At 54.8% G+C, this 23,334-nt stretch overlaps 1 protein-coding gene and 2 non-coding genes across 3 annotated transcripts in view; all 3 read left to right on the forward strand.

Moving 5' to 3' along the window:
- LOC127035712 (uncharacterized) overlaps positions 1 to 20,901 on the forward strand; it is a 193,376-nt gene extending 172,475 nt beyond the window's left edge. The window contains exons 2-4 of the mRNA XM_050925987.1: positions 18,433 to 18,592; positions 19,315 to 19,832; positions 20,847 to 20,901. Coding sequence (XP_050781944.1) covers positions 18,549 to 18,592; positions 19,315 to 19,832; positions 20,847 to 20,863 — 579 coding nt within the window. The 5' untranslated portion in view covers positions 18,433 to 18,548 and the 3' untranslated portion in view covers positions 20,864 to 20,901. The remainder of the gene's footprint in view (positions 1 to 18,432; positions 18,593 to 19,314; positions 19,833 to 20,846) is intronic.
- Positions 20,902 to 21,427: 526 nt separating this feature from the next.
- Positions 21,428 to 21,509, forward strand: TRNAL-UAA (transfer RNA leucine (anticodon UAA)). The gene has a single exon. It is a non-coding gene; the product is annotated as a tRNA-Leu (tRNA).
- A 926-nt stretch (positions 21,510 to 22,435) lies between these two features.
- On the forward strand, positions 22,436 to 22,508 carry TRNAF-GAA (transfer RNA phenylalanine (anticodon GAA)). The gene has a single exon. It is a non-coding gene; the product is annotated as a tRNA-Phe (tRNA).
- The last annotated feature ends 826 nt before the right edge of the window (positions 22,509 to 23,334 follow it).

Raw genomic sequence — 23,334 nt, forward strand, 5'->3', positions numbered from 1 at the left:
ATCGCATGCAACATCTCCCCGCAGACCATTGAGCAGACCTGTCTGGTGGTAATTCAAGATCAATTGCCCAAATTAACGATCCTATCATAACATCCCCTCCATATACTTATCAAGCTTTGTCTTAAAGCCAGGAAAGTCTTTTGCCCCTACTACTTCCCTCGGAAGGCTATTCCAGAACTTCACTCCCCTAATGGTCAGAAACCTTCGTCTAATTTCAAGCCTAAACTTCCTAATATCCAGTTTATACCCATTCGTCCTCGTGGTTACATTAGTACTAAACTTAAATAATTCCTCTCCCTCCCTAACGTTAACCCCCTTGATATATTTATATAGGGCGAGCATATCCCCCCTCAGCCTTCTTTTGGCCAGGCTAAACAAGCCAAGCTCTTTGAGTCTCCTTTCATAAGGCAGTTTTTCCATTCCTCGGATCATCCTCGTAGCCCGTCTCTGAACCTGTTCCAGTTTGAATTCATCCTTCTTGAACATGGGACACCAGAACTGCACACAGTATTCCAGATGGGGTCTCACCAACGCCGTATACAACGGTACTAACACCTCCTTATCCTTGCAGGAAATACCCCGCCTGATGCATCCCAAAATCGCATTTGCTTTTTTAACAGCCGTATCACATTGGCGACTCATAGTCATCCTGCTATCAACCAGTACCCCAAGGTCCTTCTCTTCTTCCGTCGCTTCCAACTGATGCGCCCCCAACGTATATCCAAAATTCTTATTATTAGTTCCTAAATGCATGACCTTGCACTTTTCACTATTGTATTTCATCCTATTTCTATTACTCCAGTTTACAAGGTGGTTCAGATCTTCTTGAATAGCATCCCTGTCCTTCTCCGTGTTAGCAATACCCCCCAGCTTCGTGTCATCCGCGAACTTTATTAGCACATTCCCGCTCTTTGTGCCAAGGTCAGTAATAAAAAGGTTAAATAAGATCGGTCCCAAAACTGATCCTTGAGGGACTCCACTGGTGACCTCCTTCCAGTCCGACAGTTCACCTTTCAATACGACCCTCTGGAGTCTCCCCTTTAACCAGTTCCTTATCCACCTTACAACTTTCATATTCACTCCCAGCTTTTCCAATTTAACTAACAGCTCCCCGTGCGGAACCGTGTCGAACGCCTTACTGAAATCTAGGTAAATTATATCTACCGCATTTCCTTTATCTAAGTAATCCGTCACCTTCTCAAAGAAGGAGATCAGATTGGTTTGGCACGATCTACCTTTAGTAAATCCGTGTTGCAATTCGTCACAATTACCATTGACCTCTATGTCCTTAACTACTTTCTCTCTTAAAATTTTTTCCAAGACCTTACATACTACAGACGTCAAGCTAACAGGCCTATAATTACCCAGATCACTCTTTTTCCCTTTCTTAAAAATAGGAACTACATTAGCAATCCTCCAGTCATACGGCACAACACCCGAGATTATCGATTGCTTAAAAATTCTCGCTAACGGGCTCGCAATTTCACGCGCCAGTTCCTTTAATATCCTCGGGTGGAGATTGTCCGGGCCCTCCGACTTCGACCCATCGAGCTGTTCAAGTACGGCCTCTACCTCAGTTGCAGTAATATCCACTTCCATATCCACATTCCCGTTTATCATCCCTCCATCATCGCAAGGTTCCTCACTAGTCTTATTAAAAACCGAGGCAAAGTACTTGTTTAGATGTTGGGCCATGCCTAGGTTATCCTTAACCTCCATTCCATCCTCAGTGTATAGCGGCCCCACTTCTTCTTTCTTTGTTTTCTTCTTATTTATGTGGCTGTAGAACCTTTTACTATTGGTTTTGATTCCCTTTGCAAGTTCCAGTTCAATGCGGCTTTTAGCCTTCCTCACTTTATCCCTACATGTTCTGACCTCAGCAAGGTAGCTTTCTTTACTGATCCTGCCTTCCTTCCACTCCCTGTAAGCTTTCCGCTTTTGTCTAATCCCCTCTCTGAGTTGCTTGCTCATCCAGTTTGGCCTGCAAGTCCTGCCCATGGTTCTTTTCCCCTTTCTCGGGATGCAGGCTTCCGACAGTCTCCGCAGCTGCGACTTAAAGTAATTCCAGGCCTCCTCCACATTTAAATCCACTAATTCCTCCGTCCAATCCAGTTCCCTAACTAATTTCCTTAACTCTTTAAAATTAGCCCTCGAGAAGTCAAAAACCCTAATCGCAGATCTACATTTGTTTATCCTTCCATCTAGTTTGAACTGAATCAGCTCATGATCACTCGAACCAAGGTTGTCCCCTACCACCATTTCTTCTACAAGGTCCTCACTGCTCACCAACACCAAGTCTAAAATGGCATCCCCTCTCGTAGGTGCTTCAACTACTTGATGAAGAAATCCATCCGCTATCACATCCAGAAAAATCTGACCCCTATTATTCGTGCAAGTACTCGTCCTCCAGTCTATATCCGGGAAGTTGAAGTCCCCCATAATCACACATTTCCCCTTTGTGTTTACTTCATTAAAGACATTAAAGAGGTCTCTATCCAGCTCTAAAGAGCTCTAGTAGGAGCCTGGGGGGTGGCAATTCGAGTGGGGCAGGGGTGTTGGCTTCCCTCGCCAGCTCTGGGAGGGGAGAGGGGAGTGGCGGTTCCAGCGGGGGCGGGGCACTGGGTTCCCTCCCCAGCTCTAGGAGGGGAGTGGGGAGTGGCGGTTCCAGCGGGGGCCGTGTGACGGTGCTGCCCATGGGAGCCAGCAGAGGTCACTCAGTCAGGGCGAACTGCAAACAAAACAGGGCAGAGAATCCCCAGCGAACTGGGGAGAAGCCGTTCCTGCGGGGTGGGGTGCTGAGTTCCCTCCCCGTCTCTGCGAGGGGAGAGTTCCCTCCCCGTCTCTGGGGAGCGACAGTTCCAGCGAGTGCGGGATGCTTGGTTCCCTCCCCAGCTCTCTGAGGGGACTGCTCCGGTAACGGCCGAGGGTTTGAATTCAAATCCAGGGAACCAATTGGCTAGGATGGAAATGGTCAGTGAAAATGCAAGTGACGCGGTTGGCAGGGGGGAGGGGCTGCTGGGCTCAGGGTACCTGCCCCCCTGCACACCGGAGAGGGGGCTCATGATGGCTCTGATGCTGCGACCAAAGCAAGGAGCTCGCTGCCTGCCCCCCACGCCCCTCCCAGAGCTGGGGAGGGAATCCCGCGCCCCACCCCTGCTCGAACCTCCACTCCCCAGGCCCCTTCCAGAGCTGGGGAGGAAGCCAGCGCCCCACCCCTGCTCGAACCGACATTCCCCAGGCCCCTTCCAGAGCTGGGGAGGGAAGCCACCACGCCACCCCCCAGGAACCACCACTCCCCACTCCCCTCCCAGAGGTGGGGAGGGAAGCCAACGCCCCACCCCCACTCGAACCGACACTCCCTAGGCCTCTCCCATACCTGGACAGGGAAGTCAGCGCTCCACCCCGCTGGAACGGCGTCTCCTCACTCCCCTCTCACAGCTGGGGAGGGAACCAGCGCCCCGCCCCTGCTCAAACCGCCACTACCCGCTCCCCACCAGAGTTGGGAGGGAATCCAGCGTTCCTCCCCCGCTTGAACTGCCACTCCACAGGCTTGTCCAGAGCTGGTGAGGGAAGCCAGCCCCCCGCCCCTGCTAGATCCGCGAGTCCCCAGGCCCCTCCCTCAGCTGGGGAGGGAAGCCAGTGCCCCTCCCCCACTCGAACCGCCACTCCCCTCTCCCCTCCCAGAGCTGGAGAGGGAAGCCAGCGCCCCGCCCCCGCTCCAACCGCCATTCTCCAGGCCCCTCCTTGAGGTGGGGAGGGAAGCCAGCGCCCTGCCCCCGCTCAAACTGCCACTTTCCGCTGCCCCCCAGAGTTAAAGGACGAATCCAGCGCCCCTCCCCTGCTGGAACCGCCACTCCCCGCTCCCCTCCCAGAGCTGGAGAGGAAATCCAGCACCCTGCCCCCACTCAAACTCCCACTCCCCAGTCCCCATCCAAAGCTGGGGAAGGAAGCCAGCGCCCCCCACCCGCTGGAACCGCCACTCCCCAGACCCCCCACAGACTGGGGCGAGAAGCCAGCGCCCGGCTCCCGCTGGAACCGCCACTCCCCACGCCCCTACGAGAGCTGGGGATGGGAGCCACCTCTCCCACAGGAACCTCTCCTTGCAACCTCTCCTCATGGACTGTACCGCACTGAGGTCGGCCAGGTCCCTTGGTCTCTGCAAGGAGGGATCTTTCTGCAACTTGGCCTGGAACTCAGCAGCTGGCACAGGGATGGGGACCTGGTCTCTCTCGTCGGCTGTGTCTGAGGCCACAGCCTCTCTGAGCTGTGTCCCTGGGCGTTCCCTCCCCATCAGGTTAGGGTCCTGCACCTCGGGCACAGTACCTTCCCCGTTGTCAGGGTGCAGTGCCTTCGCTGACTCTGACTATGGGTCATGACCAGGGCACCCCGGGCGTTGCTTGGCCAGACCTCCAGGGCCCACCCATTAACACCTCCGTGGGCAAATGTGGGTGTATCCCCACGTCCTTGGGCCCTCCTTGACCCCCCACTTCAGGTGTACCCTTGCCACGGGAACCTTGAATGAGGTCCCGCACACACCCATCAGGGTCAGGTAGGTGTCAGGAACCATCCGATCTGAAGCCACCACCTCGGGCTGGGCCAGTGTCACCTCTGTACCCGTGTCCCAGTGACCTTCCTCCCATCTACCTCCAGGGAAACAAGGCACTCTCTCCGGAGGGGCAGCCCCACTCCCACCCTGTAAACCAAAAACTCAGAGCCTGGAGCTGATATGGGGACCTCCTCCCTTTTTTACTGGTGGTACGCTGCCAGCCCCCCTTTCTTGGGAATGTTGCCCCTCATCCGACTGGGTCTTTACCCAGTCAACCCTCTGCGGGTTGGGTCTGCTCGGTCTGTCCCTGAGCTTGGGGCACTGGACCCGTATGTGGCCTCGTTGGCCACAGCGATAGCAGCCCATGTCTCGTGGGTCCCCTCCAGTGGGACGGATGGACCTGATGCTGGATGCTCCCTTTTGGTGGGGGTTCTCCATAGGCCCCCGCTGGGATATCCCATGGTGACTCTCTCTCTGCGTTGAGGCAGGCTTGCTCCATCGAGACTCCTGCATGTTATCCCCTGCCCGACTGTCCACAAATTGGTCGGCCAGCTGGCTTGTGTGCTGCAGCTTCTCCGGCTTCTGGTCCATCAACCACAACCTCAGGTAGGATGGCACTGCTCGTACAGGTGCTCCAGTATGAATAGGTCAAGCAGGTCCTCTTTAGTTTGGGCACCAGCTGTCCACTTGCGGGCATACTCCTGCTCCCGATTGACCAGTTGTAGGTATGTGACCTCACGGGTTTTACGCTGACTCCGGAACTTTTTCTGGTACATCTCAGGAGTCAGCCCAAACTCCCGTAGTAGGGCCTGTTTGAACAGTTCGTAGTCCCCTGCCTCCGCTCCTTTCATTCGGCTGTACACCTCCATGGCTGTGGAGTCCAGTAAGGGGGTGAGAAATGAGATCCTGTCTGCAGGGTCAACCCTGTGCAGCTCGCAGGCATTCTCAAAGGCCGTCAGGAAGGTGTCTATGTCCTCCCCCTCCTTAGGCTGGGGCAGCAAGCCCTTATCAAAGCTCTTTGTAGGCTTGGGTCCCCACTCACTCGCTACAGCCAGGGCCCCACTGCTCCTCAGCCAGGCCAGCTCCAGCTCATGCTTACGCTGATTCTCCTTCTCCTCCCACTCATGCTGGCGCTGGTTCTCCTCATGTTTACGCTGGTTCTCCCACTCCTTCAGTTCTTGCCTCCTTAACTCGAGCTCTTCTCGTCTCAGCTCCCTGTCATGTTCCATCCACATCCATTCCAGGGATGGGGAGCTCCGCCAGGACGATCCTCTGCTGGCCACCGGGGTCAGGGTGCCCTCGGTATTCACTGGGCTTCCCCCAACCTCTTTCCTAACTATAGGTGGGCAGGGTCTTGGGGTGTCCTCGGCAGCAGTCTGGCCTCTCCCAGCCATGTCAGGCCCCTGGGCCCACGCTGCGTCCGCTGGGCAGCTTCCCTCATGGACCGAGCTCCATTCACCCGAGCGATCCTTCTCCTCCAGCTGGGCAATTAGCTGTTCTTTGGTGGACCTCCCAATGCACAGCCCCCTCTGCTTGCACAGCTCCACCAGGTCTTTCTTTAGGCGATTAGCACACATCTTCCTGCTGGCCACTCGCTGGCCTGTGCTCTCAGCTTCCACCGGTTCCAGGGAGACCCCTCGTGCACCAGCCCTTTTTCCGGTCACCCCCTCTCTGCCAGGGTCAAGCTGCAAACTCCTCTGCCCCTCGGACCACTCCTGCAATCCCCCCGGGGGACACTGTTACTGCAAAGTCCTTCTCTCTGGTCACACACTCCCAGTGGTTAATCACCCCCTGACCCTGTCTCTCTCTGGTCCTTGTCAGTCCCCCTTTGTTTACTTCTCCCCAGTCACTTACTGCAGGAAGCGCCGTCCATGAGGTGCAGTAAATCCCACCACTGCCACCAGCTGTCACGGAGTGTGGAGGAGTTGGGGCCCTGCACCCCTTTTCCTGCAATTCACCAGGACTCTCAGCCAGCCAGTAAAGCAGAAGGTTTGTTTAGACGCCAGGAACACAGTCCAAGACAGGTCTTGCAGGCCCAGACAACAGGATCACCCCAGTTAGGTCCATCTTGGGGCCCCAGGAGCACCACAGCCCCATTTGGGTGGGGGCTCAGAGCCCTGTCTGTCCTTCCCTTCCTCCCCCAGCCAGCTCCAGACTGCCAAACCCCCTCCAGCCCTTCCTTCTCTCTCAGTTACTTTCCCCGGGCCAGGAGGTCATCTGATCCCTTTGTCTCCAACACTTTCAGCTGGCACCTTTGCAGAGGAGGGACCCAGGCCATCAGTGGCTAGGAGATAGAGTGCCAGGCATTTTGGTGAACTGGCCCTTTGCTTTGCTAGATACTTAAGAACTGCCATGGGGACACTGAGGCACCAACACAGTATTCACAGACCACAGTAAGAACAGTCCAAGTTCGTCACACCACCTGGCTGCAGGGAGACTGGGATGTGCTGAGCTAAGGGAGGCAAAGGCTGAGGCCCTGAGAGTTTCCTGTGCTGAGTTCAACTCTCAATAAACCCTCCTGTTTTATGCTGGCTGAGAGTCACTCCAGGCTAGAGAACAGGAGGCATCAACCTCTTCAGGGGTGAGGAGGCCCGGGGGGTCCAGAGCATGTGGACTCCCTGAGGGGGCCCACTGCAGAGACAGAAGTGCTAAAGCTCAGAGAGGTGTGGCTCCAGGATGTGGAGGGGCCTGACCCAGAGTGAGAGTGGACCCCCGAGAAGGGCTGTCGCACTGAAAGGGGCACCCCCCACGGACCGCATGGGGCCACGAGTGGGCACGATCTGTGAGTCCGTGACAGAGGGTACGTGAAGGGAGTGTGGAGCAGGACAGGGGGGATGGGGAACGATCAGATGCGAGGGGGGGCGGGACGCAGGGGCCAGTCGGATCTGGGGTTGTGGGATGCGGGGTGGTTAGACCTGAAGGGGCGGGATGTGGGTCGGGGGGTGGTTGGACCCTGAGGTGGGGCAAGTCAAGGGGCAAGGGGGCAGGTCGGACCCAGGCAGGGGGCATTTCACAGGGCCGGGGGGGCTGGAGGTGTGGTCGGGGGCACTTGGACGCAGATGGGGTGGGGGGCGAAGTAGACCAGGGAGGGGTGGGACACGCTGGGGAGGGTGTGAGACACAAGAGTTTGTGGGAAGGTGCCGGGGAGCAGGGGTCTGAGAGGCGCTGTCTGTGAGGTCTCTGTGGGGGGAGAGGATGAGCAGGGGGGTCTGAGAGGTGCTGGCTGGGGGATCCCAGCAGGCGGGGCTGAACGGGGGGGTCTGAGACAGACTGGCTGGGGGGGTCTCTGCAGGGGGAAGGAATGAGTGGAGCGGTCTGAGAGGTGCTGCCTGGGGGGTCTCTGCAAGGGGCGGTGATCAGCAGGGGGGGTCTTAGGTCGGGTGTGCTTGATGGCACTAGCAGGCCGCATGTGGGAAGGATTATGCAGCCTGAACCCTTTTGCCACCCCAATACCCCTGGGGTTCAAACTGGGATTGGGTCTTTTCCCAGCACTCTGGGCTGCGATTGGGGCTTTCTTGGTTCAGAGCTCCCCCTCTTGGCTTTTGGCCAGTTTTAGGTTTGGGCAGCCGCTCCCCACCTATTGGCCCAGATTCAACACCTCTGCCGTCCCCACCTTACACTTTTCAGCTTTTACCGTCAGTCCTGCCTCCTTGAGGCAGCCCAGCCCCCTCTTCACCTGGGACACCTGTTCCTCCCAGGTCTGGCTAAAGACACACATGTTATTGTATGCCAGGGCCATGTTCTCCATTCCCCTCAGCTTCTCTAGAATCTCCCCAGGCCTAGGGATGGGGTAGGCATTGGACACTGTGATGGCTTTAAGGTATCGATGGTCCCCACTAAACCAGATCATCCTGTCTCCCTTGGGGATCCGCCCCACAGGTTAGGCCAATGGGCTGTTGAATGGCTGGATGCCATCTAAAGCCAGCAGGTCCTTGACCTCTCTCTCCAGGTTCTGGGCTGCTTTCCCAGTGACTCTGAACAGGGAACACCTCATGGAGAGATTGGGTCCCACCTCAGGGAAGAGATCCCCCAGGGGGTCTTCCCCCTTCTCCTCCCAATCCTCCCCCTTCCAGGTTCAGGGGTCCCCTCACTCTCCTCCCATCCAGCAGCTCAAAAGGGAAGAACCCTGTGGATTCCTGGGGCATCACCAGCTGCCTCCCGATTCCCCCCAGTTTTACTTCCCGTTGGGGAGCCCATTCCCGGTCAGGAATCCCTTCTCCCGCAGGACTCTGTCCCTGCAGCCTTCCCCAAGGGGGTTTGCAGAGCTGTGGCCAGCAAGTTCCCTCAGCTTCTCCAAGGAGGGATCCCTCGGCAGATCACCCCAATGGTTGGGAGGGGCCTGGGGAGAATTGGTAAGAGCGGGGGCAGGGCGCTGGCTTCCCTCCCCAGCTCTGGGAGGGGCCTGGAGAGAGGCGGTTGCAGCGGGGGTGGGGGGCTGGGATCCCTCCCCTGCTCTGGGAGGGGAGTGAGGAGTGGCGGTTCGAGTGGGAGCAGGGCGGTGGATTCCATCCCCAGCTCTGGTAGAGGCCTGGGGGGTGGCGGTTCGAGCGGGGGCGGGGAGCTTGCATCCCTTCCCATCTCTGGTAGGGGTCTGGGTAGTGGCGGTTTGATCGGGGGCAGGTCTCTGGGTTCCCTCCCCAACTCTGGAAGGGGCCTGTGGAGTGGCGATTAGAGCAGGGGCAGAGCACCAGCTGTTCTGGGAGGGGCCTGAAGAGTGGCGGTTCGAGTGGGTGCGGGGCACTGGTTTCGCTCCCCACCTCTGGGAGGAGCCTGGGGAGTGGCGGCTCCAGTGGGGGCGGGGCGCTGCCTTCCCTCCCCAGCTCTGCAAGGGACTGAGGAGCGGCCGTTCCTGCGGGGGCGGGGCGCTGGGTTCCCCTCCGCAGCTATTAGAGGGGCATGGGGAGCGGCGGTTCCAGTGGGGGCAGGGTGCTGGCTTCTCTCGCCACCTCTGGGTAGGACCTGTTGATTGGCGGTTCGAGTGGGGGAGGGGCGCTGGCTTCCTTCCCCAGCTCTTGGAGGGGCCTGGGAAGTGGTGGCTCCAGCGGGGGCGGGGAGCTGTCCTCCCTCTCCAGCCCTGCGAGGGCAGTGGGCGTCGGCCGTTGGGGCGGGGGCGGGGCACTGGCTCCCCTCCCCAGCTCTGCTAGGAGACTGAGCAACAGCAGTTCAAGCGGGGGCTGGGTGCTGGGATCCCTCCCCAGCTCTGCAAGGGGACTGAGGAGCGGCCGTTCCTGCGGGGGTGGGGCGCTGGGTTCCCTTCCCAGCTCTGCGAGGGGACTGGGGAACGATCATTCCAGCGGGGGCAGGGGGCTGCCTTCCCTCCCCACCCCTGCCAAGGTGCTGGGGAGCTGCCGTTCCTGCGGGGGTGGAGCGCTGGGTTCCCTCTACAGCTGTGCGAGGGAACTGGGTAGTGGCCGTTCCTGCTGGTGCAGGGCAGTGCCATCCCTCCCCAGCACTACCAGGGGACTGGGGAGCGGCCGTTCCTACAGAGTCGGGGCGCTGGGTTCCCTCCCCAGCTCTTCCAAGAGACTGGGGAGCGGCCGTTCCTTGAGGGTCGGGGCGCTGCCTTCCCTCCCCACCTCTGCGAATGGACTGTGGGGCCACCATTCCAGCGGGGGCGGGGCACTGCTTTCCCTCCCCATCTCTGCGAGGGGACTGGGGAGTGGCCGTTCCTGCGGGGGCAGGGTGCTACCTCCCCTCCCCAGCTTTGCGAGGGGACTGGCCGTTCCTGCGGGGCTGGTGCGCTGGGTTCCCCTCCCAGCTCTGAGAGGGGACTGGGACGCGGTCTTTCCTGCAGGGGCGGGGCGCTAGGTTCCCTTCCCAGCTCCGCCAGGGGACTGGGGAGTGTCCGTTCGTGCGGGCGCGGGGCGCTGGCTTCCCTCCCTAGCTCTGGCAGGGGCCTGGAGAGTGGCGGTTTGAGTGGGGGCGGGGCGCTGGCTTCCTTCCCCAGCTCTGGAAGGTGCCTGGGGAGTAGCAGTTTGAATGGGGTTGGGGCGTTGCCTTCCCTCCCCAGCTCTGGGAAGGGCCTGCAAAGTGACGGTTCCAGTAAGGGCAGGGCACTGGCTTTCCTCCCCAGCTCTGGGAGGGGCCTAGGGAGTGGCGGTTCGAGTGGGGGCAGGCAGCGAGCTCCTTGCTTTGGTCACAGCCTCAGAGCCACATGATCCCCCTCTCCGGTGTGCAGGAGGGCGGGGAGCATCTCTCCCTCCCACTCAGCCCCAGGGGGCTGGTTACAGGTAGCCAGGTATCCTGAGCCCAGCAGCCCCTCCCCCCTGCCAGCCACGTCATTTGCATTTTCACTGACCATTTCCGTCTTACCCAATTGGTTCCCTGGATTTGAATTCAAACCCTCGGCCGTTACAGGAGCAGGGCCTGGATCCTGTCCCAAAGAGACACAGTCACCCCCCAACAGGGCCTCCCAGCCAATATCCTGGAGAACCCAAACAACCAGCCAGCCAGACCCCTCCTGGGTCTGCATAGGGATCCAGGCCATATGCAGGACGGGGGGCTTCACCCTGGGGACCTTCATCCAGGTCCCACAGCCCCTCAGCATCTGCGGCTGCACCACCACAGCTCTCTCTGTCCCAGGGTCTTGCCACCCCAGGCGTGTTTCCCCACTGACCCTTGGGCAGCCCCCTATGTCTCTCTGCTCCACTATCCCCAGTCCATGGTGCTGCTGCTTCTCCTGCAGCTTTTCCTCAGGCTCTTGCTCTCACAATCCTCTCGCACTCTCAGGCTCTGCTCCCATCCCATACGTCTTCGATCCCCTGATGGGGAACCCGATCGTGAAAACCATCATCTATTTGGAGACCAGACTCTCGGGGATGTCTGGCTGCTGCTCCAGCTGCTCCCAGATACTTTTGTAGCCCCATCTGGGTCAGGAATCTGCTCCTCAGACGTGTCCTTCTCCTCCCACTCACGATTAACTGTGCCTTGGTGAACTTCCCCGTGCGTAACCCTCTTTGTGTACAGGATCACAATGTCCTTCTCAAGGAGATGGTGATAGGCCATCACCTCACCATTCCCAAGTGGCTCTGGATTGACAGGCCTGTGTGCTCTTGGCTCCCCCATGGTTTCCAGGAAGAACCCCTGGTGTGGCAGCCCCTTCTCGTGGTCACCCCCTCTTTGCCAGGGTCGAGCTGCAGACTCCTCCGCCCTCACATCATAGCAAAGGAGCTTTCTAGAAAGTTGGAAGAAACTATGAAAGAGGGGAAGAGACATCATGGCTTGGCATGTCTCCCCCACAAATCAACAGCTGGAAACACACCTGGATGACAAAACTGATTCATAAATCAGAAGATAATAATAATAATACATTCAAACCAAAGTCCCCAATTGGCTAGTACTGGTTTTTCAGCTGAAGATTTTCAGTTTGGGGAATTTTGTTTTCCCAATCAGACCTTGCCAAGGGAATCAGGGAGAAAATGTTTGAGTTGCCTCCTTCAGAACAGCTTAGCCTAGACACTCTAGCTGTGGGTCACTGTCATGGCCTTGCTGAGAACTGGGGTATTTTAATAATTTGGGGAGGTCTCAGGGTGTTTGGAGGAGATTATGAGGCTGTTACGTTTTGAGATAAAAGCTAAGACATACAGGACTAGAGAATTTTATTTTTAGAAATGTGAGATTTAGACATTTTGTTTAAAGCAAGGGGGTTTCTGAGCAGGCTTTTGTTTGCAGGGGAGAGGGTTGTTTAGAAAGGAGGAGTGAAGACTAAACACATCCAATGAAGATGAGATTTGAACCCATGCGTGCAGAGCACAATGGATTAGCAGTCTATTGCCTTAACCACTCAGTCACCTCAGCTGAGATGTCAGGAAATGGACAAGATGAGAAATCTAAGGCCAGCAGAGACAGGGACACTAAGGTGTTTTTAAATACTAAGTGGAAGCAGGGGCTGAATGAGCTCCCCCCTCACACCTAGTGACCAGCTGTGGGAAAGGCTTCAGGAACAGACCGTGTTTGCATAGACACACCTACTCTGCCTAGGTATGCAGCATCATGGGGCTGCTTTCCCAAAATGACCAGTTTTGGCTGGTGGTGGGTTACAAATCACTTTAGGATTGAATGGAATGAAATGTTATTATCCTTCCTGTATGATTGAAGGGCAGCAGAACATACCTAGTCCGTCCTGATGGAGGGGTGGGTGGGTGGATGAGGAATAGCTTTTATTGGACTTTGTAGAAGTGATTGAGGACATCACCCTAAACCAGTGGTCCCCAAACATTTCACACTGTGCCCTCTTAACCATGGCTGTGGACCCTTGGAAGCCGCAGTCAAGAACCGAGGCTGGTAGTGGGGCTATTGCTTGCTGGAGAGAGAGGTGCAGACGGGTAAAGGGGTCAAGGCCAAGCTGGAAGCCAGAGCCCCAGGATAAGGGTGGGGTTGGGGAAGAGCTGGGACAGAGTGAGGCTGAATGGTGCTTCCTCCATGGGGGCTGGCCATGAGGTGCCCCCAAGAATGTTCCTCTGTGTCCCCCTAGGAGTCATGCCCCACATTTTGGGAACCACTGAACCCTACTTGCTAAGCAGGGCTAGTGATGCCAAAGCCCAGGGAAAGGGAGAACAAGTGCAGGGCCCCCAGCACTGGAACCATGTGAAGGGGCTGCAGAAGAGGGGCAGTGGCTGGTGGCACAGGGAGTTAAGGACAAAGGGGGCACAGGAGGGGGCAAGATTAGGGGTGAAGGAGGTGCAAGGGTTGGGCTTGCAGGAGCTAGCAGTAAAGGGGGAGTGGGGATCATTCAGGGGCAATGGGGAAGTGCCAAAGTACAAGTTTTGCCCAGGGCACCATTTTCCCTAATGCTGGTCTGAGCAAACAATTGGAAATAACCCTTCAGTGAGACCAGAACCATAGTGTAGAAAAGCCCCTTTGTTAAGTGGTTGTGGCTGAGTGCTTAGGGAGCTGGGTTAAAAAACAACAGGCATCTCTCTGTGGAGGTTTGATTCTTGCCTGCTAGGCAAGGTTGGTGTGTGGTGTCTGCATGGCTGTATTTTCAGTGTCTGATAACCCATGGTGCCACAGGGAGCCAAGTCTAGACATATTCAGAGGCTCTTTGCCAGGGTTTCTCAAACTTCCTTTCACTACAACCCCCTTCTGCTGAAAAACACCTTACTACATGGCCCTGGAAAGAGGGACCAAGCCCCTCCACACTGAGCAGAGGCAGAGGAGACAAAGCCTGAGCCCTGCCCCAGTTGGGGGAGGGCGAAAACCAGAGCTTGAGGGATTCAGCCCTGGGTGGTGGGACTCAGACTTTTGGCTTCAGCCCCAGGCACCAACAAGTCTAATGCCAGCCCTGGCAACCCCATTAAACAGGGTCACATCTCACATTGGGGTCCTGACATAGTTTGAGAATCACTGCTCTATGCTGAGGGGAGGGAGTTTTCCTGTGGGTGTAGTTGATTCACTTCCCCAAGAGGTGGCAGCTATGTCAGTGGGAGAAGCTATATCGGTGGGTGTGCAAGTTGTGGTGTTTACCACATTTAAGAAGTTTAATAAAACCCCATTTTTAAAACCATCTGTGGTCTGGGAATGGTGAAGGACGTCGATGCAGCAGGGTTTGTCCTTCAAAGTCCTGGAGATCACGATTCCATGCACCTGTTGTCATGGGGATATAGCTCAGTGGTAGAGTGTTTGTTTGCAGCTCATGTGGTCCTCACTTCAAACCCCAGTGTTCTTCTATAACTTTCTTTCTTTTTTTTAAAAAAAAGGAAAACATTTTCATTTCCATTCTCCATTATGTTCAGGAGCTCCACTATATGGGGGGCTTGATATGAATGTAAACATTCAACATTTCACTGTCCAAATGCATAAAAACCTAGCGAAGCTGTCCATCAGCTGAAATCAGTTCCAATCCTCTTAGTGTCTAGTTTATGTTTTCATCAATTAAATAAAGGTATCATATGAATGTGCATTTGCAGATCCCTCTTCTCCAGGAGCTATGTTGTGCAGAAGAACAAGAACCACATCCAGTTGGGGTTCAGGATTCTGATGAGCAAAGAGCCAACAAATGTTCTGAGGGCTGGAGAAAAATGCCTTCTAGTGAGCTATTGAATGAGCTCAACCTGTTTAGCTTATCAAAAGAAGATTGAAAGGTGACTTCATTGAAGTGTTGAAGGGCCTTAATGGAGAGAAAAGATTGGGTATGAAAGGGCTCTTTAGTCTAGCAGAGAAAGTCATAACAAGACCCAATGGCTGGAAGGTGAAAAGAGACAAATTCATATTACAAATAAGACACAAATATGCAACAGCGAGGATGATTCACCACAGGAACAAGCTACCAAGGAAAGTGGTGGATTTGCCATCTCCTGATGTCATTTAATGAAAACTAGATGCCTTTGTGGAATGTGTTTGCCCCAAAATTAGCTATTGTGTCATACAGGAGGCCTGTGCTATGCAGGGGGTCAGATTAGATGCTCTAATGGTCTCTTCTGGCCATAAAGTTGACTAATTTCTGAAAAACTGAGTGTAGTGCTGGGAGAAGCGTCTGATGTATTACTGTCTAGCCGGCTTGCTTCCTAGAACGAATGCTCCTTGAGTGGGGTGATCCACAGGGAGTAGCTCAAACCTCTAAAGTGCCTGGCCAGGGGCAGGACATTATCACAGCAAGGGAGGGGTGTGGCAGTGACATCACAAAGGCCTTTTGCAGGACCTCACACTATTGGTCAAAGGTGGTGGGGAGGTGGTGACCTCACAGAAAGATGCAACATCAGCCAGGTAGGACAGGGGCGAAGGGCCGGGGAAACCTCAGAGACCTCTGCGGCTTTGCTTCAGCAAGTCTCCTTCTCCAGGTCTCTCTTTGAGGACTGAGAGAGTATTCAGGTTCATGGACGTGAGCGCCAGGAGGAACCTCTTTTGAGTTTTCTCCTTCCCTTTTTGTGATTTTACTAGAAAACAGATGTCCCTGTTTAGAAGGTAAGAGCCTCCTCGAGGTTTGAAACCTGTTCAGTCTGATCTCTCTGTTGACAGTTGAAATCTAGGCATGGAAAATACACGTTTAAGGATGCAGAATTTTATTCTGCACCTGGGATTTTGTCCTTTAGAATCACTGGGACATTAGGGTTTGTCCTTTTTGTTTCACCTTTTCCTCCATCCATCTCTCCCTCCTTTCTCTTTGTCTCTTTCTTCTTTTGTCCTTTCACCTGTTCCCCTCCCAACACCAGGAGCGGTGTGTGTGTGTGTGTGTGTTGCGGGGGAGTGCTCGGCAGCACACACTGTGGGAGGTCCACCCAGAAATGTGGAGCTGAAATAGTGCTCGGGCAGTGATCCCCACTGGTGACTTGGGCCATCCTTTGGGCTCTCTGGTGAAAACCCTCGGCCTCCTGTTCTCAGTCTCTACCCTGACTGGCTGAGCAGGGGGTTATTGACAGGGAGGAGACTCAGGTCCTTGTTGCTCTCTTTGAAGACCAAGGAAATAAGTCAGAACCAGTTATATGTTTGATGAATTCTGCTGCTTCAGTGCATTAATAGTCTCTGAATAGTTCATGATTCTCTCTAACATTGCAGTTCTCCTACAATACTTGCTGAATAATTACTGTGCAGTGTTGGTCTGCAGCTCATTTGAGAACACTTTACTAAAGTCAGTCAATGTTTGAAATTCAAGATCTGATGGTTAGTTTGAAAATCAGGGCTCTTGGGTCCTATTCCCAACTCTGCCACTGGCTGGCTGTGTGACCTAAGACAAGTCAATTCTCCTTTCTCAGCCTTAGCTTCTCCCTCTTTCAAGTACGGATAATAACGATCCGCTTCTACCTACCTCACGGTGGGTGGAGGATGGGGATCCATTGGAGAGTGTCACTAGGGGTAGTGCACAGTATGAGGTGTCCTATTACCTTTGCTCAGAGCAAATTATGACATAATAGACTAGCTGAAATAGTCTCTTTTATTTGTATTTTTTTTATTTTGAAATTGTTAAGAGTAGCAACTACTTAGCTCAGAGTGAAGCATCTTATCTCATGTTTGTAATCTAAGTGTCTCCTCTTTGTGTGCAATGAGGCAATTTAACACACTCTGACAAACAGGAGATGCTTTTGTTTTGCAACAAAATATTTTTGCAAAGAACTTTCATCCCATTTATTTTGATTTCGAGAAAGAAAGTGGTTTAGTCTGAATGGAATTTTCTGATAGAAATGGTTTCAATTAAATTTCTCCACCATCTCAATTCCTGAGCTCTATCCCTGCCTCTGGGGAATGGAGGTTTCCTGGTTGTTAGAACAGGAGTCAGGACCGGTGGCTTCTCTTTCTGGCTCTGCCACCGCCTTGCTGTGTAGGCCCTTGGGTAGGTCACTTCCTTTCTCTGGACCTCAGGCTCCTCCCCATCTGTCCAATGGGAACAGGGACAGTTCTCGAACTCTAGGCAGTCCTTAGCCTGGGTGATATAAGGGGCGTTCAAACCCTCTGTGAAGGAGAAAGGGGAGTTTCCCGGTGTTTAGCACCAAGGAATTCTGAAGTTTGCTAAAATGTCTAGTCTGTGGAAACAAGAAATGGTTGGGGCAAAACTTTTTAACCACTGCCTTTTTTAAAGCCCATTCATGGATGTGTGTCCCTATCTCTCAGGTACCTGGGGTTCTTTGCCAGGAGGAGAGAAGAGGTTCCTGCCTCTGTTTTTGTGGCCTTAACAAACCAGGTGTTGTGCTCCAGTTCTCGTCTGAGATCCCTGAAGAAGAACATCTTCCCACCCTTCAACAAGACAGGACCTATCTTTAAAAGGGAACAAAGAGAACTCTGAGACTTACTAGCTCGCCTCACTTCCATAGCTGGAGAGATACTGGAGTACATTCTTAAACTATCAGTTTGTCAGCAGCACCAACAGGATAGTTTGGTTCTTAGGACTAGTGAGCATGGATTTGTCAAGAACAAATCATTCCAAACCAATCCTCTTTCCTTCTTCGGCAGGGTTCTGGGCCTAGTGAAGGTGGGTAAACAGTAGATGGGATCTAGCTCGGTGTTACTAAGGCTTTTGACACAGTCCCGTAGGACAGTCTCACAAGCAAACCAGGGAAATGTGGTCTAGATGCAATCAGTGTGATGTGGGTGCAGAGCTGGTTGAAAGCCCAGACTCCAAGAGCCCTTCTCCATATCTGGCTGTCCAACAGAGAGGATGTACCTGTTGGGTCTGGCAGGGATCAGTCTGGGGTCTGGTACTATTCAATATTTTCATTACTGATTTGGAAAATGGAGTGGAGAGCATGCTTCTAAAATTTGCAAATGACACCAAGCACTTTGGATCACAGGACTGGAATTCAAAATGCCCTTAACAAACTGGAGAATTGGTCTTCTTGAGCCAAACTCCATGGCTGGGCCCCTCTCTCTAGACTGGGATGAAGTGAAACCCCAGAGCCAAACACTCCTCCTCTTGGGCAGTGCGCTCCGTCCTTGAATGGTCAGATGCTGATTAGCACTGTCAGAGCAGCTTTGTCTGGGAGATTCCCAGCACTTTTCAATAGCGGGAAAGTATGAAATCCCATCAATGGAACTCAGGAGTCCTGACTCCCAGTCACCTGGTCCAGTGTCTCCAGCGGAGCACACTCCCTCTCATAGGCAGGGGGAGCGGCCATGAGGGCCTGCTTGTAATTGCCAGCTGTGGGAGGGAGTGTGCAGCAGTGGTTAGCAAAGGGGCCTGGAAAGAAGGACTGCTGGGTCCCATCTATACTTCTGACACTTGGTGTGACCCTGAGTCAGTAGCTTCCCCTCCCCAGGTTTGTTTCTCATCAGTAGGGTTGGGGTTGCAGTTCTGACAGCCCAGGGGGGTTGGGAGGCTCCAGGAAGGTGTGTAAAGTGCTGGGATTTCAGGATCCTGGAGGCGCTGTCACCCCTGCACTAGGGTGATGTTCTGCACCCCCTGCTGCTGGCCAAGTTTCTCCTTTCCCTGGCAATAAGACAGACTCTTGTTTTCACAGCCAGCTGATCGCCCAGTGTCATCACCCTGCCTGCTGGCTGGGCAGGGTAACTCCTCAGGTCACCACCCTCCTCTCCAGCCTGTCTTGGGCTTGGAGAGTGAGGAGAAGGGCGAGGGATGACATTGAACATCCTCCATCCATCGCTTCATCACCAGAGCAAGTGAGTGGCATTAGGGCTCCATGGTGGCATCCCCTGTCTGTCTGGGGAGAGGCAGAAAGAGGGGGAGAGAATCTCTCCCAAAGGACATTAGTTTTGCAAACAGCCCCCAGAAGCCCCTCACTCTCAGACTGGGGAGGGGCTTCTCCAGAGCCGTCTCCAGCGTGTTTGGCAAGGTCCCAGCAATGGGGCTCCCAGCCCTTCCCTTGTGGGAGACTGTTCCCCAGGCTGAGAGTCTCTGAGCTGGGCCGGACCCGGGGAGCTGCTGAGCATGGAAATCACTGGGAAACGAAGGGGCCCTGGCCTTGCTATGTCTAGGGACTTTGAAGTGGGGAATGGTTTCCCAGGAGAAGTCTGGACTCCTGGGTTCTGTTCCTTCTCTAGCCTGGGTGGGGAATGGGTGGGAGGAAGTGTGAGTGTGTCCTGGGCTGGCAGGAGGGAGCTGCTTGTCCAAAGTGACCAATGGTCTTTGTGACTGACCCCAGTGCTCGAAAAGGACGAGACTCCCCGGTTCTTGCAGCCCCAGGGATGACGAGGGGGAAGGTTGAGGGGGAGCAGATCATGCAATGAACTCCTGCCAGTGTGTGTAGCTTACACTCCCTGCACCCCTGTGGGGGGAGGAGGAGCTGCTCTGGCTGGGGCAAGGATGGGGAGAGACCAAACAAGTTGGTTAGTGAGAGGCTGCCTTGACCCCAGACTCACATCTGCTCCCCGCTCGGTTCCAGGATGGCCAGGCTCCTGAGGATGTTCAGGAAGAAGGCTCTGCAGGCGGCCCCAGAGCCTGTGGAAAGCAGCTGCCATCTTCCCCAGGAGCCGAGCGGCCCAACCGTCCCCAATGGCGGGGAAGGAGCTCGCGGCCGGGCCAGGAGGTGGAAGTGCCCAGCCTTCTGGAAGAGGAAACCTGCTCCCGGTGCAGGCGCCGAGGTGGGAGAGGCACCGTCAAGGCCAAAATGGAGCTGGGCCAGGATGCAGCTGGGCAAGCAGGACCCAGCCCTGGTGCAGAACCGGGCAGGGTGGTTCTGGGGCTTGTTGTGTGGGCAGCAGCAGCCCCAGGAGCCCAGCCCCGATTTCCAGCAGGAGGCATCGCCCTGCCCGGTCAGTGGGGACCTTCCAGCCTTCCCAGGGCAGGAGGTGGAGGATCCCTCTCCCAGCCCCAGCAGCTCGGCCTGCTTCCTGTGGGACAACAGCAGCACCTGGAACTTGGACAGCAGCGAGGCCGACAGACGCTTCTGCTTTATTCCAGGTGAGGAGCCAGGCTGGGCTCGGAGGGGTAAGGAAGGGGCTGTGAACACTCCGGGCCCAGGCCCTCGAGCAGTGCTATGGGGGTGGGTCCCCAGCTCAGGTGTCTGGCCTGAGCCACTGAACTCCACTGACACTAGATGCTGCCACTTTAATCCTTGATGCGCCATTGGATTGGGGGGGGGAGGCACCTCCCAGGGAGTCCAGGATTGTGGGTGGAGGGGTCTCTTTGCTATGGACTCCTGAAGGACTTGGGGGCTGATGACACTGAGGCTACTTGGAATCAAATACATTTGAGATACAAGTACATAGCCCATATTCATAACTTCAAATACAAAAATGGAACGCACATACAGCCAGCATAATTATAACCAGCAAATCATAACCTTGTCATAGACACCTCACACGACAACCTTTGCACAATATTTGCTGCACATATATAACAGTGGTGGCAACAATGATCCCTACGGTCCCAGTTCATATTAATAACGTCACAGAAGGCTATAGAGAAGTGGGAGAGAGGTGTCTTCCAGCCGGCGTGTCTCATCCATTTCCCCCTTGCCGCTTGGGCCGAGGTGGGAAGGGAGCGAAACATCCCCGGCTGAAGATTTTGCGCTCGACCTTGAAGATTAAGCCCAACCCCCCAGCATGGCTAGGTCAGGGTTGTCCTGGGCTCTGGGGGCAGAGGGCTGAGCTGGGAGAAGGGGCAGATGAGGGGATTTTGTCTCTGATAGATAAGGGCTTTGTCAGGAGAAAGCTGTAGGTCACATGCTGGGGGTGTCAGTGAGATTTGAGCTGGGGTAGCAGCAGCAGGGAAGCAGTGTGTGTGTGTGGGGGGGATTCACTTGGTAAAAATGAAACTCCCAAGCCGCTCCCTTTGCTGGAGCAAAAGCCTCTCATTTATCTCCTCAACTCCCTTCCATGAAAATCTCCACCCCTCCCCTGGTGCTGAGAGACCCTCTTTACTCCCATGGAGATTTGTAATTGTTCTAACTCTTCCTTTGCCTTGTCCAAATAGTTTTCCCAGAAAAATGATCAAGGACATTTCAAATGAGAAAAACAAACGAAACCAGAGAAACTCCCACCACACACAGTTTGGGTCTGAATTTTTCTACTGAAATTTGGAGATAATAAAACTCCTTCCTCTGTTGGCCAGAAACCAAAGCTAGACCTCCCCTGCTGTAGCTGTGACTTCTGCTACCAAACCACCAATGTGCTGTCTCCTCTTGTGAGACATTTCTCTGCACAATACTGCTGCTAATCCAGTTATTGACTCCAGGAAACATTTTCCTTAGCCTGGTTCCGTGTGTCACTGGTTTCTATAGCAAAGGTCAGTCCCTAGCCCTGTGGTCCGGACATCCTCATTCGCATCAGGCTTCAAGTTGAGAATAATTTCCTATTCCCGCTCTGTGAGAGGGGAGACTTTTAAACGCGCTCTCTGTGCGACTGCACATGGCTAAGCAAAGAGAACAAACCCAAATCCCCCCTGTGCTTTGGGAGCCAGGTTTGCGGTGGGAATTCTGTAGTTCAGATGACTTCACACCTGGTCATTGTGATTCTTTACCAGTTTCTCTGGCATTGGGGCACCTTTATACTTCAGCTGTGATGGCTGAGTGGTTAAGGTGTTGGAGTTAAAATCCAATAGGGTTCCTCTGCGCAGGTTCAAATCCTGCTCACAGCGAGGCCTGTGTTTTAGCCAGTATCTTATCCGAGCAATTCCCTGTGTACAACCCCCTGAGACACTCTCAAGTCTCTCCCCACCCCAAGTAAATCCTCTTCTGCTCCTTTCATAGAGATGCCTGGGACACCAGCTCCCCCTGTGTCCCTGAGGTGTCAGGCAAACTCTCAGTGCCTGTAGCCTCTGCCACTCACCTAGTGCCCCATAGATCAGCCATAACCCTGGTTCTGCTCCTCTCTCTAGTGTGTGAAAGGAGCCAAGTCAGTGACTCCATGGGATTTGCCCCGGACCCCTCTAGGGCCGGCCCTGAAGGGAAGCACTGACTATCACAGTGACAATACAACTGACCAGCATTGCGGGGGAGGCTGAGGGAGATCCGCACTCATCAGGTCTCTTCTCTCCCCCAAGGTGAGCCAGACACTGCTCTCTCCTGACTCTCACTCTAGCAGCTGGACACTAAGGAGCCATTTCCCCACAGTAAGTGCATTGAGTGCCCCTGTGGTGCTGGGGGGGGGGCCTGGCGCTGCTGCTGGCTCTGGGGCTGGCAGGGGGGTTGATGTCTGCACAGACTCTCAGCTGCCAGGCCGGAGGGGACACTTGAGACCTTACCAGACTGTCTCATTGAAGACGGGGGGTTGAAAGACCTATACAGACGCTCTCCAGAGCACGGAGCAACATCCGCCCATGCAGCCAGGCAATGAGCATTTCCCACAGCCTGGAGCCAAGGGGGAGGCAGCAGCTGCTGTTCCAGCTCCTGGGGGACAGGCCCTGTCAGCCAACAGACACTTCTTACTCACCACAGCTAAGGGCGCCGGGTTCCTCCAGTGGGGGTGTGAAGCAGCCATTCTTTTCCTGTCCTTTTTGTGTGCGACTGCTGACAAAAACATCCCAGATAGAGAAGCAACAGGCCAAAATACTGTCATGCAACTGCCAAAGTAGCTCAGTTGGGCGAGCGTTAGACTGAAGATCTAAAGGTCCCTGGTTCAATCCTGGGCTTTGGCAGGCCCTGTCATTATGCTTTGTGCAGAGATGGCTTGCCCTCTGGGAGCACAGCAGTGCCTCCACCCAAGGTGAGTTCCTGACCTTGGGATCTGCAGTAGGAAAACACAGAAGGGGCTTACTTGCCCGTAGTTGGCCCATCTGACCTTTAATGATGAGAGCTGTCTTTCCCAACATGGTGGGAAGAAAGTGAGGCAGGGCAGCCTCAGGAATGGTGCCAGAGGGCTGCTAAGCAGGGGTTGGGGATGAAAACTCTTCTGTGCAGCTGAGCAAGAGCAGTACCAAGGAAGGGGCATCTGTAAAAGTGACCCCACACACCTCTCCTCCTCTGGGCAGCTGGTGCTGACAGCTCCAAGGGAAGGCTTAAAAGCCACAGAGCAACTGAGGGCAGGACCATATCTAGGTGTGGCCTTCAGACAGGCACAAAAACACCCAGCCAGGCTGCTCCCTGCCATGCCAAACACCCACTGAAGGTCACCAGCATGCAGAGCGGCTGCTGATGCTCTGTAGCCAACATCAGAAGATAGTAGGAAAGCAGGGCCCAGGGCCAGCCCCCATGGTGGGGCCTCTGACTGGTCCCACTCAAGGTATTCGCTTTTGCTGTGGGCCAGGAGATTTTACCCCAAGAGGCTTTTCCCAAGCTGGCAAGAAGCAGAGAAACACCCAGGCTCCCAAGACGCTATGTAGCAAGTACCCTCCAGCACAGGGACAGGTGCACACGCTAGCCCAGGCTGCCGCCCACTTTCTTTGGTAAGTCAGGAAGGGCAAAGGCTAGACTGGAAGCACCTGGGGCTCCTGCCGCAGCCTTTGTGACACCCAACCCCCAACT

Source organism: Gopherus flavomarginatus, chromosome 16 (genome assembly GCF_025201925.1).
Source record: "Gopherus flavomarginatus isolate rGopFla2 chromosome 16, rGopFla2.mat.asm, whole genome shotgun sequence".
Classification (NCBI taxonomy): domain Eukaryota; kingdom Metazoa; phylum Chordata; order Testudines; family Testudinidae; genus Gopherus; species Gopherus flavomarginatus.